Source organism: Acomys minous (genome assembly GCF_964271855.1).
Source record: "Acomys minous genome assembly, chromosome: 9".
In the NCBI taxonomy this organism is placed as follows: domain Eukaryota; kingdom Metazoa; phylum Chordata; class Mammalia; order Rodentia; family Muridae; genus Acomys; species Acomys minous.
In genome coordinates, this window is record NC_140490.1 from 92,745,299 (window position 1) to 92,764,264 (window position 18,966).

Below are 18,966 nucleotides of genomic sequence, written 5' to 3' on the forward strand. Positions count from 1 at the left end.
AACTTACTGTGCAGTGAATGGTAAGGTAAGCGTGTCGATGTTTTTTAAAAATGGAGCATGGCGCTGGTTTCCAAGATTACACACTAACGCATTTGCTTTCAATAAAGTGTTGGGCTGAAATTAAACTGACAACAAAGTGAAAAGGAATGAACACAGAGCAATGAGTTCCTAGATCCTGCCTTGAGATTTCTACCATCGAGCTCAGACTGGATGAGCTACTCCCAGAGCGAGGCTAATAGGAACCTTTATCCTAACCCGTTGGGACTGCTTCCTTATCTTTTTAGGTTCGGGTTCTCATTCTTATAAAGTAGAATGGAAAAGAGGATATGATTTTTTAAAAAAGGGATGATCAAACAAGTCATTATTCCCATTTTTGCATATAGGGATCTGAAGCCTATTCAAGAATTTATACAAAGGTACTTGGGTTTTTGTTTGTTTGATGTGTGTGTGTGTGTGTGTGTGTGTGTGTGTGTGTGTGTGTGTAGCAATATGTAAACCTGATGCCAAATTCTCCACTTACTCTGCCAAACTTCTCTCACCAATTTCATTCGAGTCCAGTCAGTATTGGAGTTTAATTAACTTGACCGTCAAGAATTTACTTAGAAAAAGACTCTGGGGCTGGAGAGATGGCTCAGAGGTTAAGAGAGCTGGCTGTTCTTCCAAACGTCTGAGTTCAATTCCCAGCACCTACATGGTGGCTCACAACCATCTATAATAAGATCTGGTGCCCTCTGCTGGCGTGTAGGCACACATGCAGGCAGAATACTATATAAATAATAAATAAATAAGTCTTTTTTTTTTTTTAAGCCTCTGGTAGCAGGAAGATGATATAAACACAATACTCATGCATGAAATGCTTCAAATTTTTTATAATAAAAAAAAAGAAATAGGTTGGAGGTATATCTTAGTGGTTAAAAGAACTTACTGTTCTTCCAGATGAGCCAAGTTCTGTTCCTAGCACTTCTATTGGTCAGATCACAGCCACCTGTGACTCCAGCTCTGATGCCTCCTGGTCCCCACAGACACCTGCACATACAGAGGGGGGGGGATTTTCTTTAAAAATTAAAATGATTTATTGTATTTATAAAAACTTTTAATGTCACCCTTCACTGTTCCTTTGTAACTTCCCACAGAACTGCATCAGGCACACTACTGCACATCATGGTTGAAAGCAAAGGAAAGGAGACGGCCAATGATGTTTTGGGGGCACCAGGATGGGCTGGCAAGGAAAAGCACGTACTGTATAAGCCAGAACCCCACATACTGTACGACCTCCAGAGCCCTTGTTTTAATGAGAAGTCTGTTGGTATGGCATGCATCTGTCACCCAGCACTCCTCTTGGGAGACAGACAGAAACAGGAGTAGTACCCAGAGGCCAATGGCAGAATGGCGGAAACAAGACAGACTCTGCTTCAACAAGGTAGAAGAAAAAATTGACTCTCAAAAGTTGGCCATGTAACTTCTGCATAAGCACCATGTACACACTTATGTACATACACACATGCGCCTGCGCACGCACGCACGCACGCACACTGAAGTTTTTATATAAAAGAACTCATACTTATGAGCCAAGAGTATGGCCTGTGCCTTTAATTCTAGTGTCTGGGAAGCAGAGGCACGAGGATCACCACAAGTTTGAGGCTTTCCAGGGCTACACAGTAAAAGCCTGTCTCAAAAAGCAGAAACAAGTAAATCACACCCATGTTCACTCCTGTGCTCACACCCATGCTCACACCCATGCTAACACCCATGCTCACTCTCATGATCACACCCATGATCACACCCATGCACACTCCCATGCTCACTCCCATGTTCACACCATGCTCACTCCCATGCTCACTCCCATGTTCACACCATGCTCACTCCCATGCTCACACCCATGATCACTCCCATGATCACAGGCATGCTCACATTCATGTTCACTCCCATGTTCACACCCATGCTCACTCCCATGCTCCCACCCATGCTCCCACCCATGCATCCACGTGCTTGCTGTCCTTGGTTGCCTATAACCTAGTCCTTGTTTCTGTGTAGAAGACATCACTTCCCATGAAAAAATACCTTAATATCTTACTCTATTTTCTGGTGGTCCCAACAGTGAAATTGTCCTTCTTTCTCCTGCACCACCTGCTGCCTGTGGACTGTGAGCAAACATTGGTTAGGGACTACACTGAACCACCGAACCCTGCCATTTTAGGAAACAGGGAGATGATGGCTCTTTTCACCTCGAGTCATTATACCCTAGAAACAGTGGCTTGGCTTTACACTCCATGCAGGAGGCCTGTAAACATTTCAGAAATGCTTAGTTGGCATCCAAAACCAAAAGAAATGATAAGGTCTGGTAAATTTAGTAAATGCAATTGAAACAGGACAACACAAACTGAAATGTTAGGGGAAAAGTCAAGATTACAAGGCATATTGAAATACTTTATCACTTTCACTTTTCAATTTAGTGTGTCAGCATCACTGTGGAGGTCAGAGGACAACTTGCCTTCTATCATGAGTTATCAGACGTGGTGGCAAGCACCGTCACCCACAAGCCATCTCCCTGGCCCTGCCTTTGCTGTTATTGAGGTACAGACAAAACCTAAGTGACCAGGTGATTTCATTGTGTTGAGAATGAAGAAGAAACTCACACATCTTCCACAAGCCTTTTTTCTTTCTTTCTTTCTTTCTTTTTTTTTTTTTTTTTGTTTGTTTTTTGTTTTTCGAGACAGGGTTTCTCTGTGTAGCCTTGACTGTCCTGGACTCACTTTGTAGACCAAGCTGGCCTCGAATTCACAGCAATCCGCCTGCCTCTGCCTCCCAAGTGCTGGGATTAAAGGCGTGCACCACCATGCCCGGCCTCACAAGCCTTTTTCTTGAGATCCTGTTCTTCCAAATACAAGCCAAACATCCCAGACAAGGTTTTCGCCAGCCCACTCATGTTCCAAGAATGTACCTAGGAAACCAGGTGATGTGATGATCACTTGAGAAACAGCGACATCTTCTGGCACTTTGTAGATTATACTTTCCCCGGAAACCAGGCACTGTCTTCAAATGTTATGTATTCTACATACATTCCAAACCCCTGTGGATTCCTAAATTTCTAAAACACTTTAATAACTTAAAATATTTCAAAATACCAATGGTTAGATACAAATAACATGGTGGGTTATTTTGCCATTCACTTTGCTGTTGCCTTAACACAAAATATCTTAAGCTAACATTAATTCCACTTTTCTTTATCATTAAAAGTTACTCAAAGAGAGCTGGAGTGAGATGGGACAACAGGTACCAGTGCCTGCCACACAAGCATAAGGACCAGAGTTCTAATACCCAGGAGGCATAGGGGATACCCATAAGTCCATCACCTTGGAGACAGGGTAACCCCAGAACAAGCTGGCTAAAGAGATGCTGCCTCAATATATATATGATGGCGACTGATCGAGAAAGACGCCCAAAGTCAACCGTCTATACCCAGACACATGTGCACTCACACATGGGAACACACACAGATACACACGCACACCACACACAGAACCTATGCATACAAGACAAGTATTTAAAACCAGGTGTCCGTGCGTCATGCTTCTTATCTCTGCCTTTGAGAGACGGAAGCAAGACGGCTGCCAGGATCTCAACACCAACCTGCGCTAGAATGTGAAATGAAAGTTACCTGGCCAAGCAACACAGCAGGGCGCTCCTGTGACCTCAGCGCTGAAGGAGGCTGAGGCAGAAGGGTCTCATTTCAGACCAGCCTAGGATACATAGTGAGACTGATTGTGTTTAAACAATAGTATTACTGGGGCTGGAGAGATGCCTCAGAGGTTAAGAGCACTGGCTACTCTTCCAAAGGTCCTGAGTTCAATTCCCAGCAAACCACATGGTGGCTCACAACCATCTTTTTTTTTTTTTTTAAAGTAAACCATGGACTGGAGATGTGGTCCAGTGGTTAAGAGCGCATACAGTTTGTGAGCGACCCAAGTTCGGTTCCCAGCACCCACACTCCTGGCTCACAACCACGTGAAACTCTAGTTCCAGAGGATCGGCCCACCCTTCTGGCCTCTTAGTGCCCCCACACCCAGGTGTGCACACTCAGTGTGAGTACACTCATATATACATAATTTAAAATAGAACATAAGCCAGGTTCTAGTTTCTCTTCTGTGGCTGATAAATTACCTGACAGAAAGCCAGGGAGAGAGAGAGAGAGAGGTCTATTCAGCTCACAGTTGCAGGTTATAGTTTATGGATGAGGGGAAGCAAGGCAGGAACTTGAAAGCAACTAGTCGCACTATATGTAAAACAAATGCATGCTTCCTTGTTTGTGCTCAGTTAATTTCTCTGCTCTTGCACCATTCAGAATCCCCTACCTAGTGGATGGTGCCCCCCACAGTGGATTGAGTCTGCCCAGGCTGTACCCCCAACATGTCCATAGGCCAACTAAATGTAGACAGTCCTTCATCGCAGCCATCACCTAGGACAATTGCGGGTTGTATTAAGCTGACAGCTAACAGCCAATCTTCACTACCCCTGACCCGAAGCTTAACATTTGGCCCACATGAACTGAAGGGAGCTATTTCATGTTAAGGGCGACCCAGCCATTCCTGGCACGGGTATTGGTTTCATAACACAGTTCAAAGCTAAGTGTGACAAAGGTCACAGCACACGGTCCAGGCTCAGCCACACGGGCACAGGAGGCTCCAGTGGGTTAAGTTCAGAATTTCTAGAGAAGGGAATACTTAATTTTGAGTCTGTTCATAAACATTTTTAGGAATGATATTTTTTGGCAATTGCTTTCTAGGTAACTGTACCTGTACTGATGAGGATTAGTCACATAATCATAATCGACGAAGCGGAAACCAAAAAGAACTCCTTAGATGTGAGGACACCTGCCTCGGTGTTTTCCTCTATTTATAAAAAAGACCTTGAGTAACTTGGCTTGGGGATGAATGTCTGTAATTCCAGAACCCAAGAGGCTGAGGTGACAGTCACAAGTTCAAGCCAGCAAGACTTTGTCTCCAAATAATTGAGAGAACGCAAAGAGGACGTTGAATTGTTTTCTTTTTACAATTTTGACTTTGTTCCAACTCATGAACAAATAAGTAACTTCAGCCTAATTTAAAAAAAAAAAGCACACAAATATACCTTTCTATGGCTCCAAAGTCCTTGTGTCTCATGCTTTTAGCAAGCCTTCAGCATACCTCACTTTGGCAGTTTCATCACTAACAGGCTTAGAGATAAAAATGAGATTTAAACTTGCATCAGTGTTGATTTTTGTTGCTTTGTTTTTCGAGACAGGGTTTCTCTGTGTAGCCTCGGCTGTCCTGGACTCACTTTGCAGACCTGGCTGGCCTCGAACTCACAGAGATCCTCCTGCCTCTGCCTCCTGAGTGCTAGGATTAAAGACATGTGCCACCATGCCTGGCTAATGTTGATTCTTACATCCAAATTGTAGACATGTCTCTATGCTGTATCTTTGAGTTTATTAGCAACCTAGGCCACTGCACAAAGGGACATAGTAAAAAGGGAGTGGTGTGTGTGTGTGTGTGTGTGTGTGTGTGTGTGTGTGTGTAACTATCAAATTAATCTGAAGAAACTGAACTGTATTTCAACTACCATCAGCACATTTCAAAATAATGCTGTTTGTTCTTCCTTTGCGATACTGTTGCCCTGGCTGCCCCTGAACATACTATGTAGCCCAGGCTGGCCTCCAGTGCACAGTAATCTCCTTGTGCCAGCCTCCCAAGTGCTGAGATAACACACCTAAACTACCTTGCCCAGCTCAGAACTTTTCACAAGGGAAGCTTTAACATGGAATATGCACATACTATTCTGTGCCTTCTGCTAGCAGTGTGTGTGTGTGTGTGTGTGTGTGTGTGTGTGTGTGTGTGCAGACCATGGAACCGCTTAGAACCACTCAGGGTCACACAAAAGACAGAAATCACACTATTTGAAGAGGGAAAATTTCTAATTATGTCTATTCTTTGACAACCTCATTGTCGATGCCGCTCCTGTCCAGCAGGAAAGACACCAACACCGGGAACTCTTCTTGCAGCAGTTTTTATTCAGGATCCTTGACTACCAGAGTGACCCCGGGAAAAGCTCCCACAGAACCTTTATAGTGTGCCTGTCCTATCAGAAACTGCCACGTCGTCACTCCTGGTTGGTGCATTCTGATCACACCACCTCACGCCATGCCTTCAGGCATGCGCATAAGGGGCTTGCTCACTGCACATGTGCATAAGGTTTACTCACTGCGCATGCGCAAAAGGGGCGCATTGCGCCGGTAAAGCAGCAGGGGGCGCTGCTATCTGTGGCTCTCCACACCTCATGTATAATGTAATGATGACGATGACTCTCACCCCATCAAACTCCCCCTACACAAGTTCCATTCCCACACTCATGGTCTCTTTATTCTGGGACCCACTGAGTCTAACCGGGGCCATTCACATGAGCATTGGTGGGAAGCTCTCCAAATGGCTACACTGACTGAAGACAATGAGCCCTTTGCCAGCACTCATCAGTGGTTTCCCAGGGTAGGGGAGTGTCCTACGAGCCTCATAAATGGGGAAAAATATTAATAATTAGCTAGAAGCTGGTTAACTAAAGAGGCGAAAAGGCACCCACGTAGCAAGTGCTTGAAAAAGCAGCAACGCAAGCTCAGTACAGTGGCGCACGCCTATAAATCCCAGCATTTGGGGAGGCAGAGACAGGTGGATCTCTGTGAGTTCAAGGCCAGCCTAGTCTATAAAGTGAATCCAGGACAGCCAGGGCTACTCAGAGAAACCCTGTCTCAGAAAAACAAAACAAACAAAAGCAAGTTAGCTTGATGCATACTCTGCTTGCTACCTGGTAGTCTCACATTCATGCATCCTTTTCAGATGATACAGGGAACATTTGAAAAGGAGGGTCACCAGCCTTCTAAAGTAAAACCAAACAAAAACAAAAGAGAAGCAATCAATTTCCATTTATATATCCTGTAAGTATCTCATTTCAACCTTAGAAGATGGAAAAACAACAAAATCAATTTCCTTTGATTGTTGCCTACCGATGCCCCCACCAGCTTGCTACTTTAAAACAAGAGATTGAAATGCTTTGCTTCTCAAATGGATTTAAGAATGTGTATCAATTTAAACACTGGGCTCACAAACATATTAGCCTAAATACCTGAGTGGGGTTGGTTTCATAACAGCAGCAGCAATGGCACCAACTCAATTGATGGAAATAATGTAAACTCTCACTGACAAAGTGGGGAAGCTGCAGGAACAATTCTGTTACTAGCATGATTATCAATGATTTTTTTTTTTTTAAGACAGGCTCTCTTGTAGCAGTTTGAATTCTTGCAGCCTACAATAACCTTGAGACTTCTGATCCTGCCTCCAACCCCAAGACTGACAAGATTACATGCAAGCACCACAAGGGGTTTCTAGAACACTGGACAGCAAACCCAAGCAAGCCTTTGTACACATTAACAAGTATCAACTGAGTCCCAGCCCCAGAAGCAATTTTTTAATGTGGAAGGAAGGGCACGCCCCCATTTGTGAGAATGTGTGTAAACGGAAGCTGGGCAACTTCAAGAGTAATCTTCAGGGACACCATGCACTTCCTTTGAGACAGGATTTCTCATTGGCCTAGAGTGTTCCAATTAGGCTGGGCTGCAGAGGAAGCACACGTTTTTGTTTTGATCCCAAGTGTGGGATGGGGAACAGACTTGTGAGAGATCAGGTGATGTTTATCCACTAGAAGACGAACCACCTTGTGCATGCCTGCAAGGCCTTGGTTTTTGCCAGCTGAAACACAGCCTCTGAAAGGAGATATAGATTTGAGCCCAAAACAGGAGGCGGGGCTTTTTTGGTCTTGGTATTGTTTGGCTGTTCATCGCTCCACTTCGAGACACTCCTAGAGAGAACCACTCTAGAGAACACTTCAGGGCTTCGGGTTCTGGCTGCTGTTCCAGGTTCCAGCAGCAACTTTGGTTGAATCGCTAGTTTGCTGAAATCCTGCTGACTACGCCAGGAACTGAGTCCAGAAAGGTCTCCTCCTGTTCCCAATAACCTCTTTTCTCTCCTATCTAGGTAGGATAGGTGGCTTGGAAGGGAGGCATAGAATTAAAGAACCTCAAATAAAGGTTTAAAAAAGGCTCAAAGCGCTGGGCAGTGGTGCCTTTAATCCCAGAACTTGGGAGGCAGAGACAGGCAGATCACTGACTTCGCATCCAGCCTGGTCTACAAAGAGAGTCCAAGGCTACATCTAGAGAGACCGTGTCTTGAAGAAAAAAAAAAAGAAAGAAAGAAAGAAAAAGAAAAAAAAAGAAAAGGTTCAAAGCCTACACTGGGTTGACTGGTCAGCAAGCCCCAGGGATCCTTCTATTTCCACCTCCTCCCTGGGATTACAAGTCTGTGCCGTCATACTTGGAATTTTCCATGTGTTCTGGGGATCATATTTGCAAGGCAAGCACTTTAGTGGCAGAACTGGACTCCCAACCCAGTCATCAACACTTAAACTAGCATATGTTAATTAGACATCCTGGGTCTCTCTGTGACACTTCCATCTCATTAATATACACCTCAGCTCCTTACCTTGTCCTGCCCTCCTCACTGTCCAACTACTCCTTTTCTCCAACCCACCCGCCATGTGTGTCTGAGTTTCATTAGGGTGACTTACAGCAGCATGGGCCTTTTATAACGGCTACACCACTAGAGTCGTCCCCCCCCCTTCCCCCCTTCATCTACACAAATGTCTCTCCCTCCCCTCACTGGCTAGTCTTAAGTCCTCAGGGTAGGGTGGCCAGTAAGCAACTTTTAACAAGTTTAAGTTACCTAAGAGTTACATACTGGGTTTTCAAGTGATCTATCTGCATAGCTAAAGTTTAAGTCATATAGAGGGTTATATTGTCTCCTTCCAATGAGGAATTCAACATGAATATCAAGTTACTTTATAAAATAAAAAAGAGGGCTGGAGAGATGGCTCAGTGGTTAAGGGTGGAGGTTAAGTGGCTACTTTCCAAAGAAGCTCAGTTTGAAATCCCACCAACTGCATGGTGACTCACAGACACCTTAACTGCAGGCCCAGGGGGGCTGTGGTGATTTGGATGGGAACGACCCCCATTTGAATGCTTGGTCCCCAACTGATGGAACTGTTTGGGAAGGACGTGGAGGTGTGGCCTTGCTGCAGGGATATCACTGGGGGGGTTGGGCATTCTCAGTGACCATCCCCAAGCCTAGCTTGTGGGTCAGGATGTGTGCTCTCAGGCACCGCTCTAGTGCCGTGCTCCCCACCAAAATGGGGGACCATGATTAAATGCTTTCGTCTGTAACTTGCCTTTGGTCATGGTGTTTTGTCTCAGAACCGAGACAGGAGCCAACACCCTCTTCTGCCTTTGTTGGCACTACACACACAGTGCACCTATATCTATGCAGGCAAAACACCCACACCCACACAAAACTTTTTTCAAAAAATTAAAAATAATGTCTCAAATAGTAGCTACTGAACTGTTACAAAGAAATGCTCTTCAATAAAAATTTTATTTCATATAAAACATTTCCCAAAAGAAATATTAGCATTGTGTTAAAAATAAATCAGGTAAAGTTGTGAAGGTGTCTGACAAAAACACCTTTTCATCTCGTGAATGAATTCTTTGTGTCCTTCCAGTCCTTTTGAAGTCACGCCACCCAAGCGCAGCGCTGTGCTGGCTCACATTTTTTTGAAGTGTGCTTCCAATGGATGCTATCAGCATTGGTAACAGCATAAAACTGTTCTTTGTAATCAAGTACTGCAACCTATGTCCATCACGTGCACATAGTCAGTGAACATTCAGCCATTTAATAAACTTGGTGCCAGCACACTAAACTTCATAGGATTTATTTTAAATGACTTCTGATTCCAGATCATTAAAAACCACAGATTGTATGGCAGCAACTATAGTACATACACAGTTTTGGGAGAGTTTTGTAGTTATCACATAACAGTGGGATATACTTTTTAAAAACAGGTGACGTTTATAGCATAAGGCTCTGTGGTAGGATAGAAATTAGAGACACACATAGGAGAAAGGGCCCGAAAAGTGAGGCGTGTCCTCTTGGAACCGATTCCTTCCCTCCTAACAGTGACTCCTTACAGACACCAAAATGTCCAACAGAAGTCCTGGGACGCCTAGAGAAGAACTGAACTTCAGCAGTAATAATGAACGAGGCGGGGCTATCACAGCAAGCTAACATTCAACCTGCTGGTAGCCAGTGACCTGCTCATTTTAGAGTTTATTGTACTTGAAACGATATGGCAGAAATCGCAAAAGTTTCTTCATTAAATATAGTTTAATTATTATTGTTTTTACAAATCTCCTTTTGAAAATGTAATTTATATTTGCTGCAACTTCACAAGTTTGCATTCAAAATCAAGTATGAAGGCAGTAGTTGAGAAACCGTGTCAAGAGTGCTTTGTCTGGTTTCTGTACAAATCAGTACACAGCTCTCTGTGATACAACAGGGAAGAAAGTGATCCTAAATATATTCAAGTAAAGGCAGAAAAATACATTGCTATTTGAGGCAGATCATGCTAGAACGTCATTTACAATGATTAGTCTGCATCTAAAATGGTTAATGCTTTTTAAACCAATGAAATTAAAATGTTAAGTTTTGCAGCATTTTTACTGTGTTTTGTACCAAGCATGTCTCTATGGAAAAGAGGACTGGAAAGGCCAACGACCCGATCCTTCTCTTCACATTACCACCCTCTGTCACATAAACGCAAACAAATGGGCACAGCATCAAGGTTCTTCCCGCTCTGTGAAGACAAACGCACACGAAGGCAGATAACAAGTGCGCTTCCAGCCACCATCAGCTCAACGTTTTTAATAACAAGAAGATTTACAAGGCAAAATAAACATCTGATTTAAAAACTGCTATTCAGGATAAGTTGGTTGTCCTTTTGCACTTTGAGACTAGTAAGGACTGGATCTTTAAAAACCTGAAGGAGTTTGTAAGAGGGAGAAAATCCTCCATGCTGTTAAAAATAGGACTTGTTAGGATCCACACACTTCCTATGCTAGGGCATCTGGCACAGAAGCAGATGTTTTCTGTCACAGGAACAATCCATCTCCCACAGAAGCAGTTTCTTCAAGCCAGCTACATGCCGATGCCAATCGGCTTTCCCACGATTGAAACTGCAGTGACCCTCCAAAAAGTGGCATGGAACACCTCACCCGAAAAGGTCTTTCAGATCATTGCTAGCTGAACTGCTACTGGTCATAGTAGTTGGTGGCTGAGCAAAGTTCTGTGGGTTGAAGAAAGGATTGCCCTGCATCCCAAAGGCGGACTGTCCCATCACGTTCACCTGTGCGCCCATGGCTGCGCTGCCCACACTTGGGGCGCCCTGAGGCGGCACAAACTGACTCAGCCACTGACTTGTCTTCTGCTGGGACAGCTGGTTCATGCTAACTTTGGGTTTCTGAGGGCCAAAGAGATTATTAAGAGCAGACATATCGGTGGGTCTCTGCTGAGTCTGCTTCCCGGCAGCAGGAGGCCCACCCAAAGAGCTGAAGTTTGGCAGAGTGGGGGCAGCCCCCAGAGGCAGCGTGCCCACTCCTGCTGTGCTCGTACCACCGAAGAAGTTCTGGTTTGGGTTGACTGGCATGTTGAACCCTGAAGACTGAAAGCCCATGTTGGCATTGAGGCCATTTGTCAAATTTTTCTTTGTATTATCAATTGGTGTAGAAAACATCATGCTGAGACCCGTGGAAGGGACAGAAGGGAAGGTACTTGAAGCAGAGGGCTTAGGAGTGGGGACAGAGAGGCTGGTCAGGGACGACATGTTCTCCATCAGTGTGTCTGTCAAGTCCTTTGTCTGAAAAATATGAATGAATTACTTTACCTCCAAGAAATCCAAATTACTTTCCAATTAGTAACCATTTGCCAGAGCACATGATAAAGGACAAATTACAGGTCAGCTGATGGCCTACACCACGTCAGTAAGCTACAGCCTGCAGACCAGATGGTGACTACTATTTATTTTTATACAGCTTATAAGCAGATTGTGGCAATCAAGTTGATGGCAGAACATGGTTATGTTTAAACTACATCTAGGCGAAATGCTCCCAAGCCAGAACTGTACTCTTCTCATTAGAACTGTATCATACACAGAATAACTTTATATTTTCCATTTTGAGTTTCATTAAGATTTTTGGAGATGTATTTTCTATGTTCTTCTATAAGTATGTAACAGTTATTCTTGATTTTTGCCCCTTAGCCTGAAAACCTGTTTTCCTCCGAGGAAGAAATGTTTAAGAGATGATAACAGAAAGTGGTGGTCAGAGCGCTGCAATCCACCAGCAAGTGGACACTCTGCAAGCAGAATCCTTCTGTGGGGCAGCAGCACCAGTGTCTAGACCACTGCCCCAAGCACAGAGGGAACTCAGGCCATGGAGGTACCTCCTCCTAACCCAAGCTGCAGGGCCAGTTACAACTGAAAAGCCAGATACAGGCAGCTTCTTCCAGACATGGCTGGAACATTCCTGATAATGGCACTGTGAGCCCACAACTTTTCTTAAAAACTACCAGCTCAGCTCATTTCCTCTTTGGCAGCCAGCCCTGAGGCTACACACTACATATGGGCAGGTACTCGGGGGCTGCTGGAATGTCTACACTCACACTTTTTACAACTTTATCATATTACCCTTTGAATGCCATCTGTACAAACACTACTGTTTAACAGTCTCCCCCTTACCGGTAAGCATGCTTGAAACTCTACAAAAGAAACAAACCTGTTTGACAGGAGCAATGGGCGTGTGGACTTGGGGCTTAAGAGGCTGCTGGCTTTTCAGCTTCTGGGCCTGCTCCTGTTCTTTGGCTAATTTCTGTTTTTCTTCAAGTGTAAGTGATCCCTTAAAGCAAAGCAAAAGAAAACAAGAATCAAGCACAGCTTTATCCCCACCTGGAAGCACCATTTCCTTTCTGGTAAGGGGTGTGCAGCACAGTTCGTTTACCAGTGCTTAGTCCTTCAGTGGAAACAAGCCCTCTGCTGTTGGTGACCCTGAACCCACATCTGACCTCAGCTGGAACCTCACGGCATCTGCTATACCGTTTTTAGTGTAAAACAGCGTTCACTAGAATTACCTATTTTTTGTTCAACCTTAAAAATCTTAGTCCAAAAGGCTAATGAGTCAGGTCTAGTGGCACAGACCTGTAACCCCAGTTATCTGAAAGCCCGAGGCAGGAGGATCATAAAGTCAGTAACTGTCTGGGATACAGAGGGAGTTCGAGGCAAGCTAGGGCAGCTTATAGAGATGGTGTCTTAAATCACAAGCCACAAAGAGGAACTGGAGGGATTGGCTAACGGGTTAAAGCAGGTGGAAGACTTCAGTTTGGACTCCAGAAGCCAAGTAAAGCCAGACACAGTAGCATTCACCTGTGACCCCAACATCCTAACGGGAGATACAAAGTGGAGAGAGGAGACTCTCAGGAAGCTTGAAGGCCAGCCAACCTGGCTACACAGCTGCAAGCTAGAGATCTTGTTGAACTGTTCTCTGACCCCCACATGTATGTGTACACACACACACACATACACACACACACACACACACACACATAGATAGGCAAGTGAGATAGTTCAGAAGGTAAAGGAGCTTGCCACTCTGTTCAATTCCTGAGTCCTACATGGTGGAAAGAAAGCAAATGACTCTCACAGTTGGTCTCTGACCACCATATGAGTGCTCTGGCATGCATACATACACCTATATACAAAATACATACATACAATAAATGTAAATAAAAAGTAGGCTGGGGATGGAGCTCAGTGCTAGAGTACTTGCCTAGAATTTCCAAGGCCCTCAGTTCAATCTCAATGCCACAAAAAATGTGTAGGTAAATAAGTGACAATGGAAGAATTAAATAGGCATGTCCTTTTGCTGTCTGCATCAAGTTGATAGACTTCTTTGTACTCATCTATTTCATAAACAGTAAGCTCAAACAACTTTTACAGTTTTGTAAGCCTCTCTGTCCAACTGTTTATTAGCTCTAGAAACAGATAATCATATTTGCTAATAAACACAAGAATGAAGTCATCAGTAGTAGGAAATCCATTGTGATTTATTGAACACTAACCAAACTTTCAATAGAACTACTACCTTATAGTTTATTATTCAAAATCATAAGGACAGAAAGTCTTTTAAAAAGGAAACAGAACGAAACCTGCACTCAGAGTTTAGGTGCTTGTAAATTAAAACTGTATCTAACTGAAATGTTTCTCAAAAATATCATTCACCACTAATAAGTCATAACAACAGTATATATCCTTAGTAAAATAATCAACAAGCTGGGCTGGTGAGGTGGCTCAGCAGGTAAGGGCACTTGCCATCAAGTGTGAAAACCTGTGTTTGATCTCCAGGACTCACACCAGGAGGACAGAACTGGCTTCTACAAGTTGTCCTCTGACCTGCAGTGCACAGCATGGCATGTGTATGCCCACATATGTCCATACACACACACCAAGTGTAACCTTAGTCTAATTATGAGAAAGTATCAGGCAATTCCAAGTTGCGCATCACGCTATACGCAGTAACTGACAGGGTATCTTTGACTCTGTAGAAGTGGTGGCAAGAGCCTGGAACTAGTGCACGTAAAGGTGAAAGCAGGAGCCCAGAGGCCATGGCTACTTAGCAAGTTTAAGACTAGCCTGAGCAGTATCAAAAACAAACAAAAAAACAACCTGAGTGAATACCTGAAGGTCATAAAAATTAGGTATCACTACAGAATCAAAAACAAACAAAGACAAGGCTGCTGGGCTAGCAAAGAATGGAAAATCACCTGGCATTCACACTGACAGGAATGCAGGGAGAAGAGAATTCTAATTCTGAGAAGCTGGGGCTGGAGAGAGGGCTTGGTGGAGAGGAGGGTGCACCTGCTCTTCCAGCAGACCTGAGGTCAGCTCCCCACATCTGCAGCAGGCAGCTCACAACTCCCGGCATCTCCAGCCCCAGAGGACCTAACACCCTCCCCTGCCCCTGTGGGCCACTCATGAGGACAACCTCCTGTCACCACACATACACACAGTTAGTTACTGAAAACCAGTAGTAACTCAGGAGAGGTAGACACGTGCGCATAACTGCGAGTGACGGCGCCACGCAGGCAAACGTCAAGCAATGGAGACAAGGCACCGTGTGGGGTCAGGTAACAAAGGAAACAAACAGCTGACACGCACACTTCTTCCCAACACTTCATTCACAAAGAAAGCTTCAGACTGTTCCCTGTTGAGGAGCTACAAAGCATTTCCCAGGAAATGTATGTGGTTTATAGGAAGCCTCACAATAGAAGTAAGTTTGTTTGTTTGTTTGTTTAAATAGAGAAACTTACTCTTTTCTGTTTATTCTGCAACCCATCTTCTTTACTTTCTGAGTCACCACCAGTTAGAAGGTCTGCTCCAATGTTGTTAAAGGCCTTATCAATCTGCTGAAATACAAGTCCAACACTTGAAGACATCCCAATAAAAAAGCCATTTTGTTCCTTGAAGATTAAGGACTCTTAAATGAGGCACACCCTCAGACAAGTCCTGAAGTACATGTCTTCCTACCTGACTTCCCGCATGTGCAACTTTTGTCTCCTCAGAAGCGCTCATTTGGTTTCCTATGTCCAAAGACCTACAAGATGGATAGAGTTACGGAAAGGAAGTTAAAAGAAACACTTTAATTTCCAGAACCATGTAAAAAAGCCAGATGTGGTGGCATGCGTCGGTAAATCTAGCAATCCTACAGCAAAACACGGGGCAAAGACCAGAGAACCAACTGGGCGCTCCAGAGCCAGAAAGCCTGTATGGTACACACACAGCACAGCAGAAACAAGAGACCCTGCCTCAACAGAGGACAGAGCCACCTCCCAAACGCTGTCCTCTGAACTCCATTAAAGCCATGGAACGCGTACATCCTCACTCATATACACACACCACAAACACTCTCATTCTCTCTTCCTCTTAAAACACACATTAATAGACAGATTTTAGAATGTCTTCACATGGTTCCTTTTTTTAATTCAATGTGTAGGATTTGGGCCAGCAGTCTGGAGAGATGGCTCAGCAGTCAAGAGCACTTGCTGCTCCTCCAGATGGCCTACATACCCACATGAGGCGGCCCTAGTTCCAGAGGAAGCCAACGCCGATTCTGCACTACTAGGACACCTGCACACACAGCCACACACACACATACTGGTACACACACAGAGATTAGACAAATGAAGAAACCTTGGGGGAAATGTTTAGACCAGTGAGGTGGCTCAGCAGGTTAAGGTGTAAGGACAAAACTAATGACATATTCTATATGTAATGTATACTCTACAACAAAGGCCATGGCCTGTGAATGTTCTATGAGACTTGTCCTCCAGGTGACCTCACTTCTTCCGGCGTTCTGGGAATGACCATAAACTAGACCTGCCAGCAGTCTCCAGAAACTCCACTGGAGCAATCCGATTCAATTAACTCCCAATGATCCTCTGAGATAAAACAATTTCCCTCGAGATTTAGCCTCCTGGACCCAACCTGCCTAATGGCCGACATTCCTGTGACCTACGACCCCTGCTTATGTTTTTCCCTCTTATAAGCCCATTGCCCTTGAAGCCTGGTACCACTCTTCTATCTTGTCCAATCAGGAAGGACTGTGGTCCAAAGCTCGAGCCTGTAATACAGGACCCTGTGTATGTTGCACTGGTATCAAGTCTTGGTGGTCTTTTTTGGGAGTCTTGAGATCTGGGTCATCTCGTTATTACAAAGGGACTTATGCCAAGTCTGACAACTGAGTTCAATTCCCTAGGGCCAACATAACAGAAGGAAAAACTAAGTCCTATAAGCTGTCCTCTGACTTCCACACATATCATGCACGCACATTCATACATATCACATACACATTAAAAAATAAACATACCTTTTACTTTTAAAAGTTAATTTACTAGAAAAAACTATAAAAATGAAAAACTTTAAAAGATATATTAATGATATACCAGTATGGTGAGGCCAAGAATTCTGAGGGCACTGCTTGACAAAGTTCCAGTGCCCAATGACTGCCATACACCCTGAGGGCACTGCTCCACAAAGTTCCAGTGCCCCAACAACCAGGGGTCCTTAAGGCTGCCTGACAAAGTTCCAGTGCCTGGATGCCTTAAGATTGACCCTTTACTGAGGAAGTTCCTGTTAGAGGCTTCTCTCCAAAGACTAGAATTGAAATTTAGTAAAAGCTGATACTAATAAAAACTAATAAAGTCATTGGTGACTCCCTGGGAAAATACAGCTGTGCAGAAAATTGAGTCTCTTATAAAACTTATTCCTCATTGTTAGATTATTAATAAATGAGTTTGGTAAATGATTTAGAGGATTTTAGAAGAAATAATAAAGAACAAAATTTTAGGGAAACTTTGAAAGCTGACAAACTGTAATTAAAATCACTAGGTCTTTATGCTCGGCTTTGGAAACTAGGAACTAGTTTAGAAAGAAAAGAGATCTTGATCATGCCATTACCAACAGAGCTTGGTGCCTGGTTAAAAAGCAAAAGAAAACAGTTTTAAAATTCTAATGTTCCTTCACAGGATTATAGTAAAGATAGAAATTGTATTGAAGAAAAAGTTCATGATGAGGTTAAAGGAAGCTTAAAGGAGACTCAGGCTGTCAGAGCAGGTAAAGCCACTAAGGCTTCCTCTCTGCCCCGTCTCTCATCAAAAGAATTGAATGGTGTCCGTGTCTGATTCTTTCTTCCCTCGGTCACTCTTACATACACCCTTCTGCGGGGCCCGATCCTCATCCGGAGCTGGACTCCGGCACCAGTACACCATGAATCACAATAAGCCAGCTCTTACTGTTGAAGATCTTAATACATCACTGAGAGACAGATATAGGTGATGATAAGCTTAGAACATAACAAGAAATGCTGTGATATGGCCAGATGTATGGCCTGAAGAAGAAGGATTCAGGTAGGAAAACTAAAATGGAAAGGAATGCTTTGCCCATCCAATACAGATACTAAATATTAATATTCTGTTTCAGGCTGACGGTATAACTTAATGGCAAGATGCATGTTTCATGTGTGCAGGGCTCTACATCCAGTGCCCAGCAACAAGCATGAATGGTTTCCACCTAAAATACATTTCAAACAATAATTTTATGGCATCAATGCATCCAACCTCAAGCTATCTACAACACAGACATGGTATTCATCCCCATAAGTCTTTACCTTGAAGTGGGATAGAGCTACATACAGATCCTCTGTTTGGGGACCCTGCTCATGAGTCATACAGTGTTTTGACTTTCAGATGCCTCTCAGAGCATCCTAAACTCATGTGTTTTGCATTGGGTCAAATAACATAGCAAACCTTTGACATGAATAAAATAGTACTTTCAGTAAACAATTTCCATCTTAGTCTTCTTTTGAACGCCAGTGTTTTGCTAAACACTGAAGTACTACATGCTTACGTATTCCTGGGGCTAGAGACAAGATAAAGAAACAGTAGCACTAGGGGTTCACAGGTCCCAAAAAGACCTCTGTCTTTGTTCTTGGTGTTCAGCAGCCAGAGCTGACGCTAACAGATTTCCTCAGAAACAAAGTTTTCCTCATGTAGATAAAATACTAAGATCACATCATATTCCATATCTGTACTATTTTTAACAATATCCTAATGAATTTCAATTTACTAATCTGTTGGAAAAGTTTAAAATGCTTCCTATACGATCAAATGAGAAAAAGCCATCAACCTTCCTACTCAGTGTTGCAGGAAGCGCATCACGAGCGGCCGTGACCGCACTGACCGAGTGCACGCGCGCAGCCTGCTCACCTCTGCTGCTCCTGCATTATGTGCAGCTGCTCCAGCTTGGTCCTGTGTTCAGACTCCAGTCTGCTCAGCATCTCCTTTATGACGGCAATGAAGGAACTGAACTGGCACAGTGAGAGATGGATACGGTGAGGACACAGGGCCCTCGCAGCTCAAGCAGTCAGTTAAGACAATCAGTAAATGAATCCCC

The 18,966-nt window shown here is 43.9% G+C and overlaps 1 protein-coding gene across 3 annotated transcripts in view; it reads right to left on the minus strand.

Moving 5' to 3' along the window:
* Positions 1 to 9,487: 9,487 nt before the first annotated feature.
* Positions 9,488 to 18,966, minus strand: part of SCYL2 (SCY1 like pseudokinase 2) — a 54,396-nt gene continuing 44,917 nt past the window's right edge. For 2 of the 3 annotated variants that reach the window (XM_084794632.1, XM_084794634.1), the window contains exons 14-18: positions 18,780 to 18,880; positions 15,544 to 15,610; positions 15,327 to 15,422; positions 12,740 to 12,859; positions 9,488 to 11,823 (exon numbers count right to left, since the gene is read on the minus strand). In XM_084794632.1, the coding sequence (XP_084650758.1) occupies positions 11,179 to 11,823; positions 12,740 to 12,859; positions 15,327 to 15,422; positions 15,544 to 15,610; positions 18,780 to 18,880 (1,029 nt within the window). In that variant the 3' untranslated portion in view covers positions 9,488 to 11,178. The remainder of the gene's footprint in view (positions 11,824 to 12,739; positions 12,860 to 15,326; positions 15,423 to 15,543; positions 15,611 to 18,779; positions 18,881 to 18,966) is intronic. The other variant, XM_084794633.1, reaches the window with a different exon arrangement.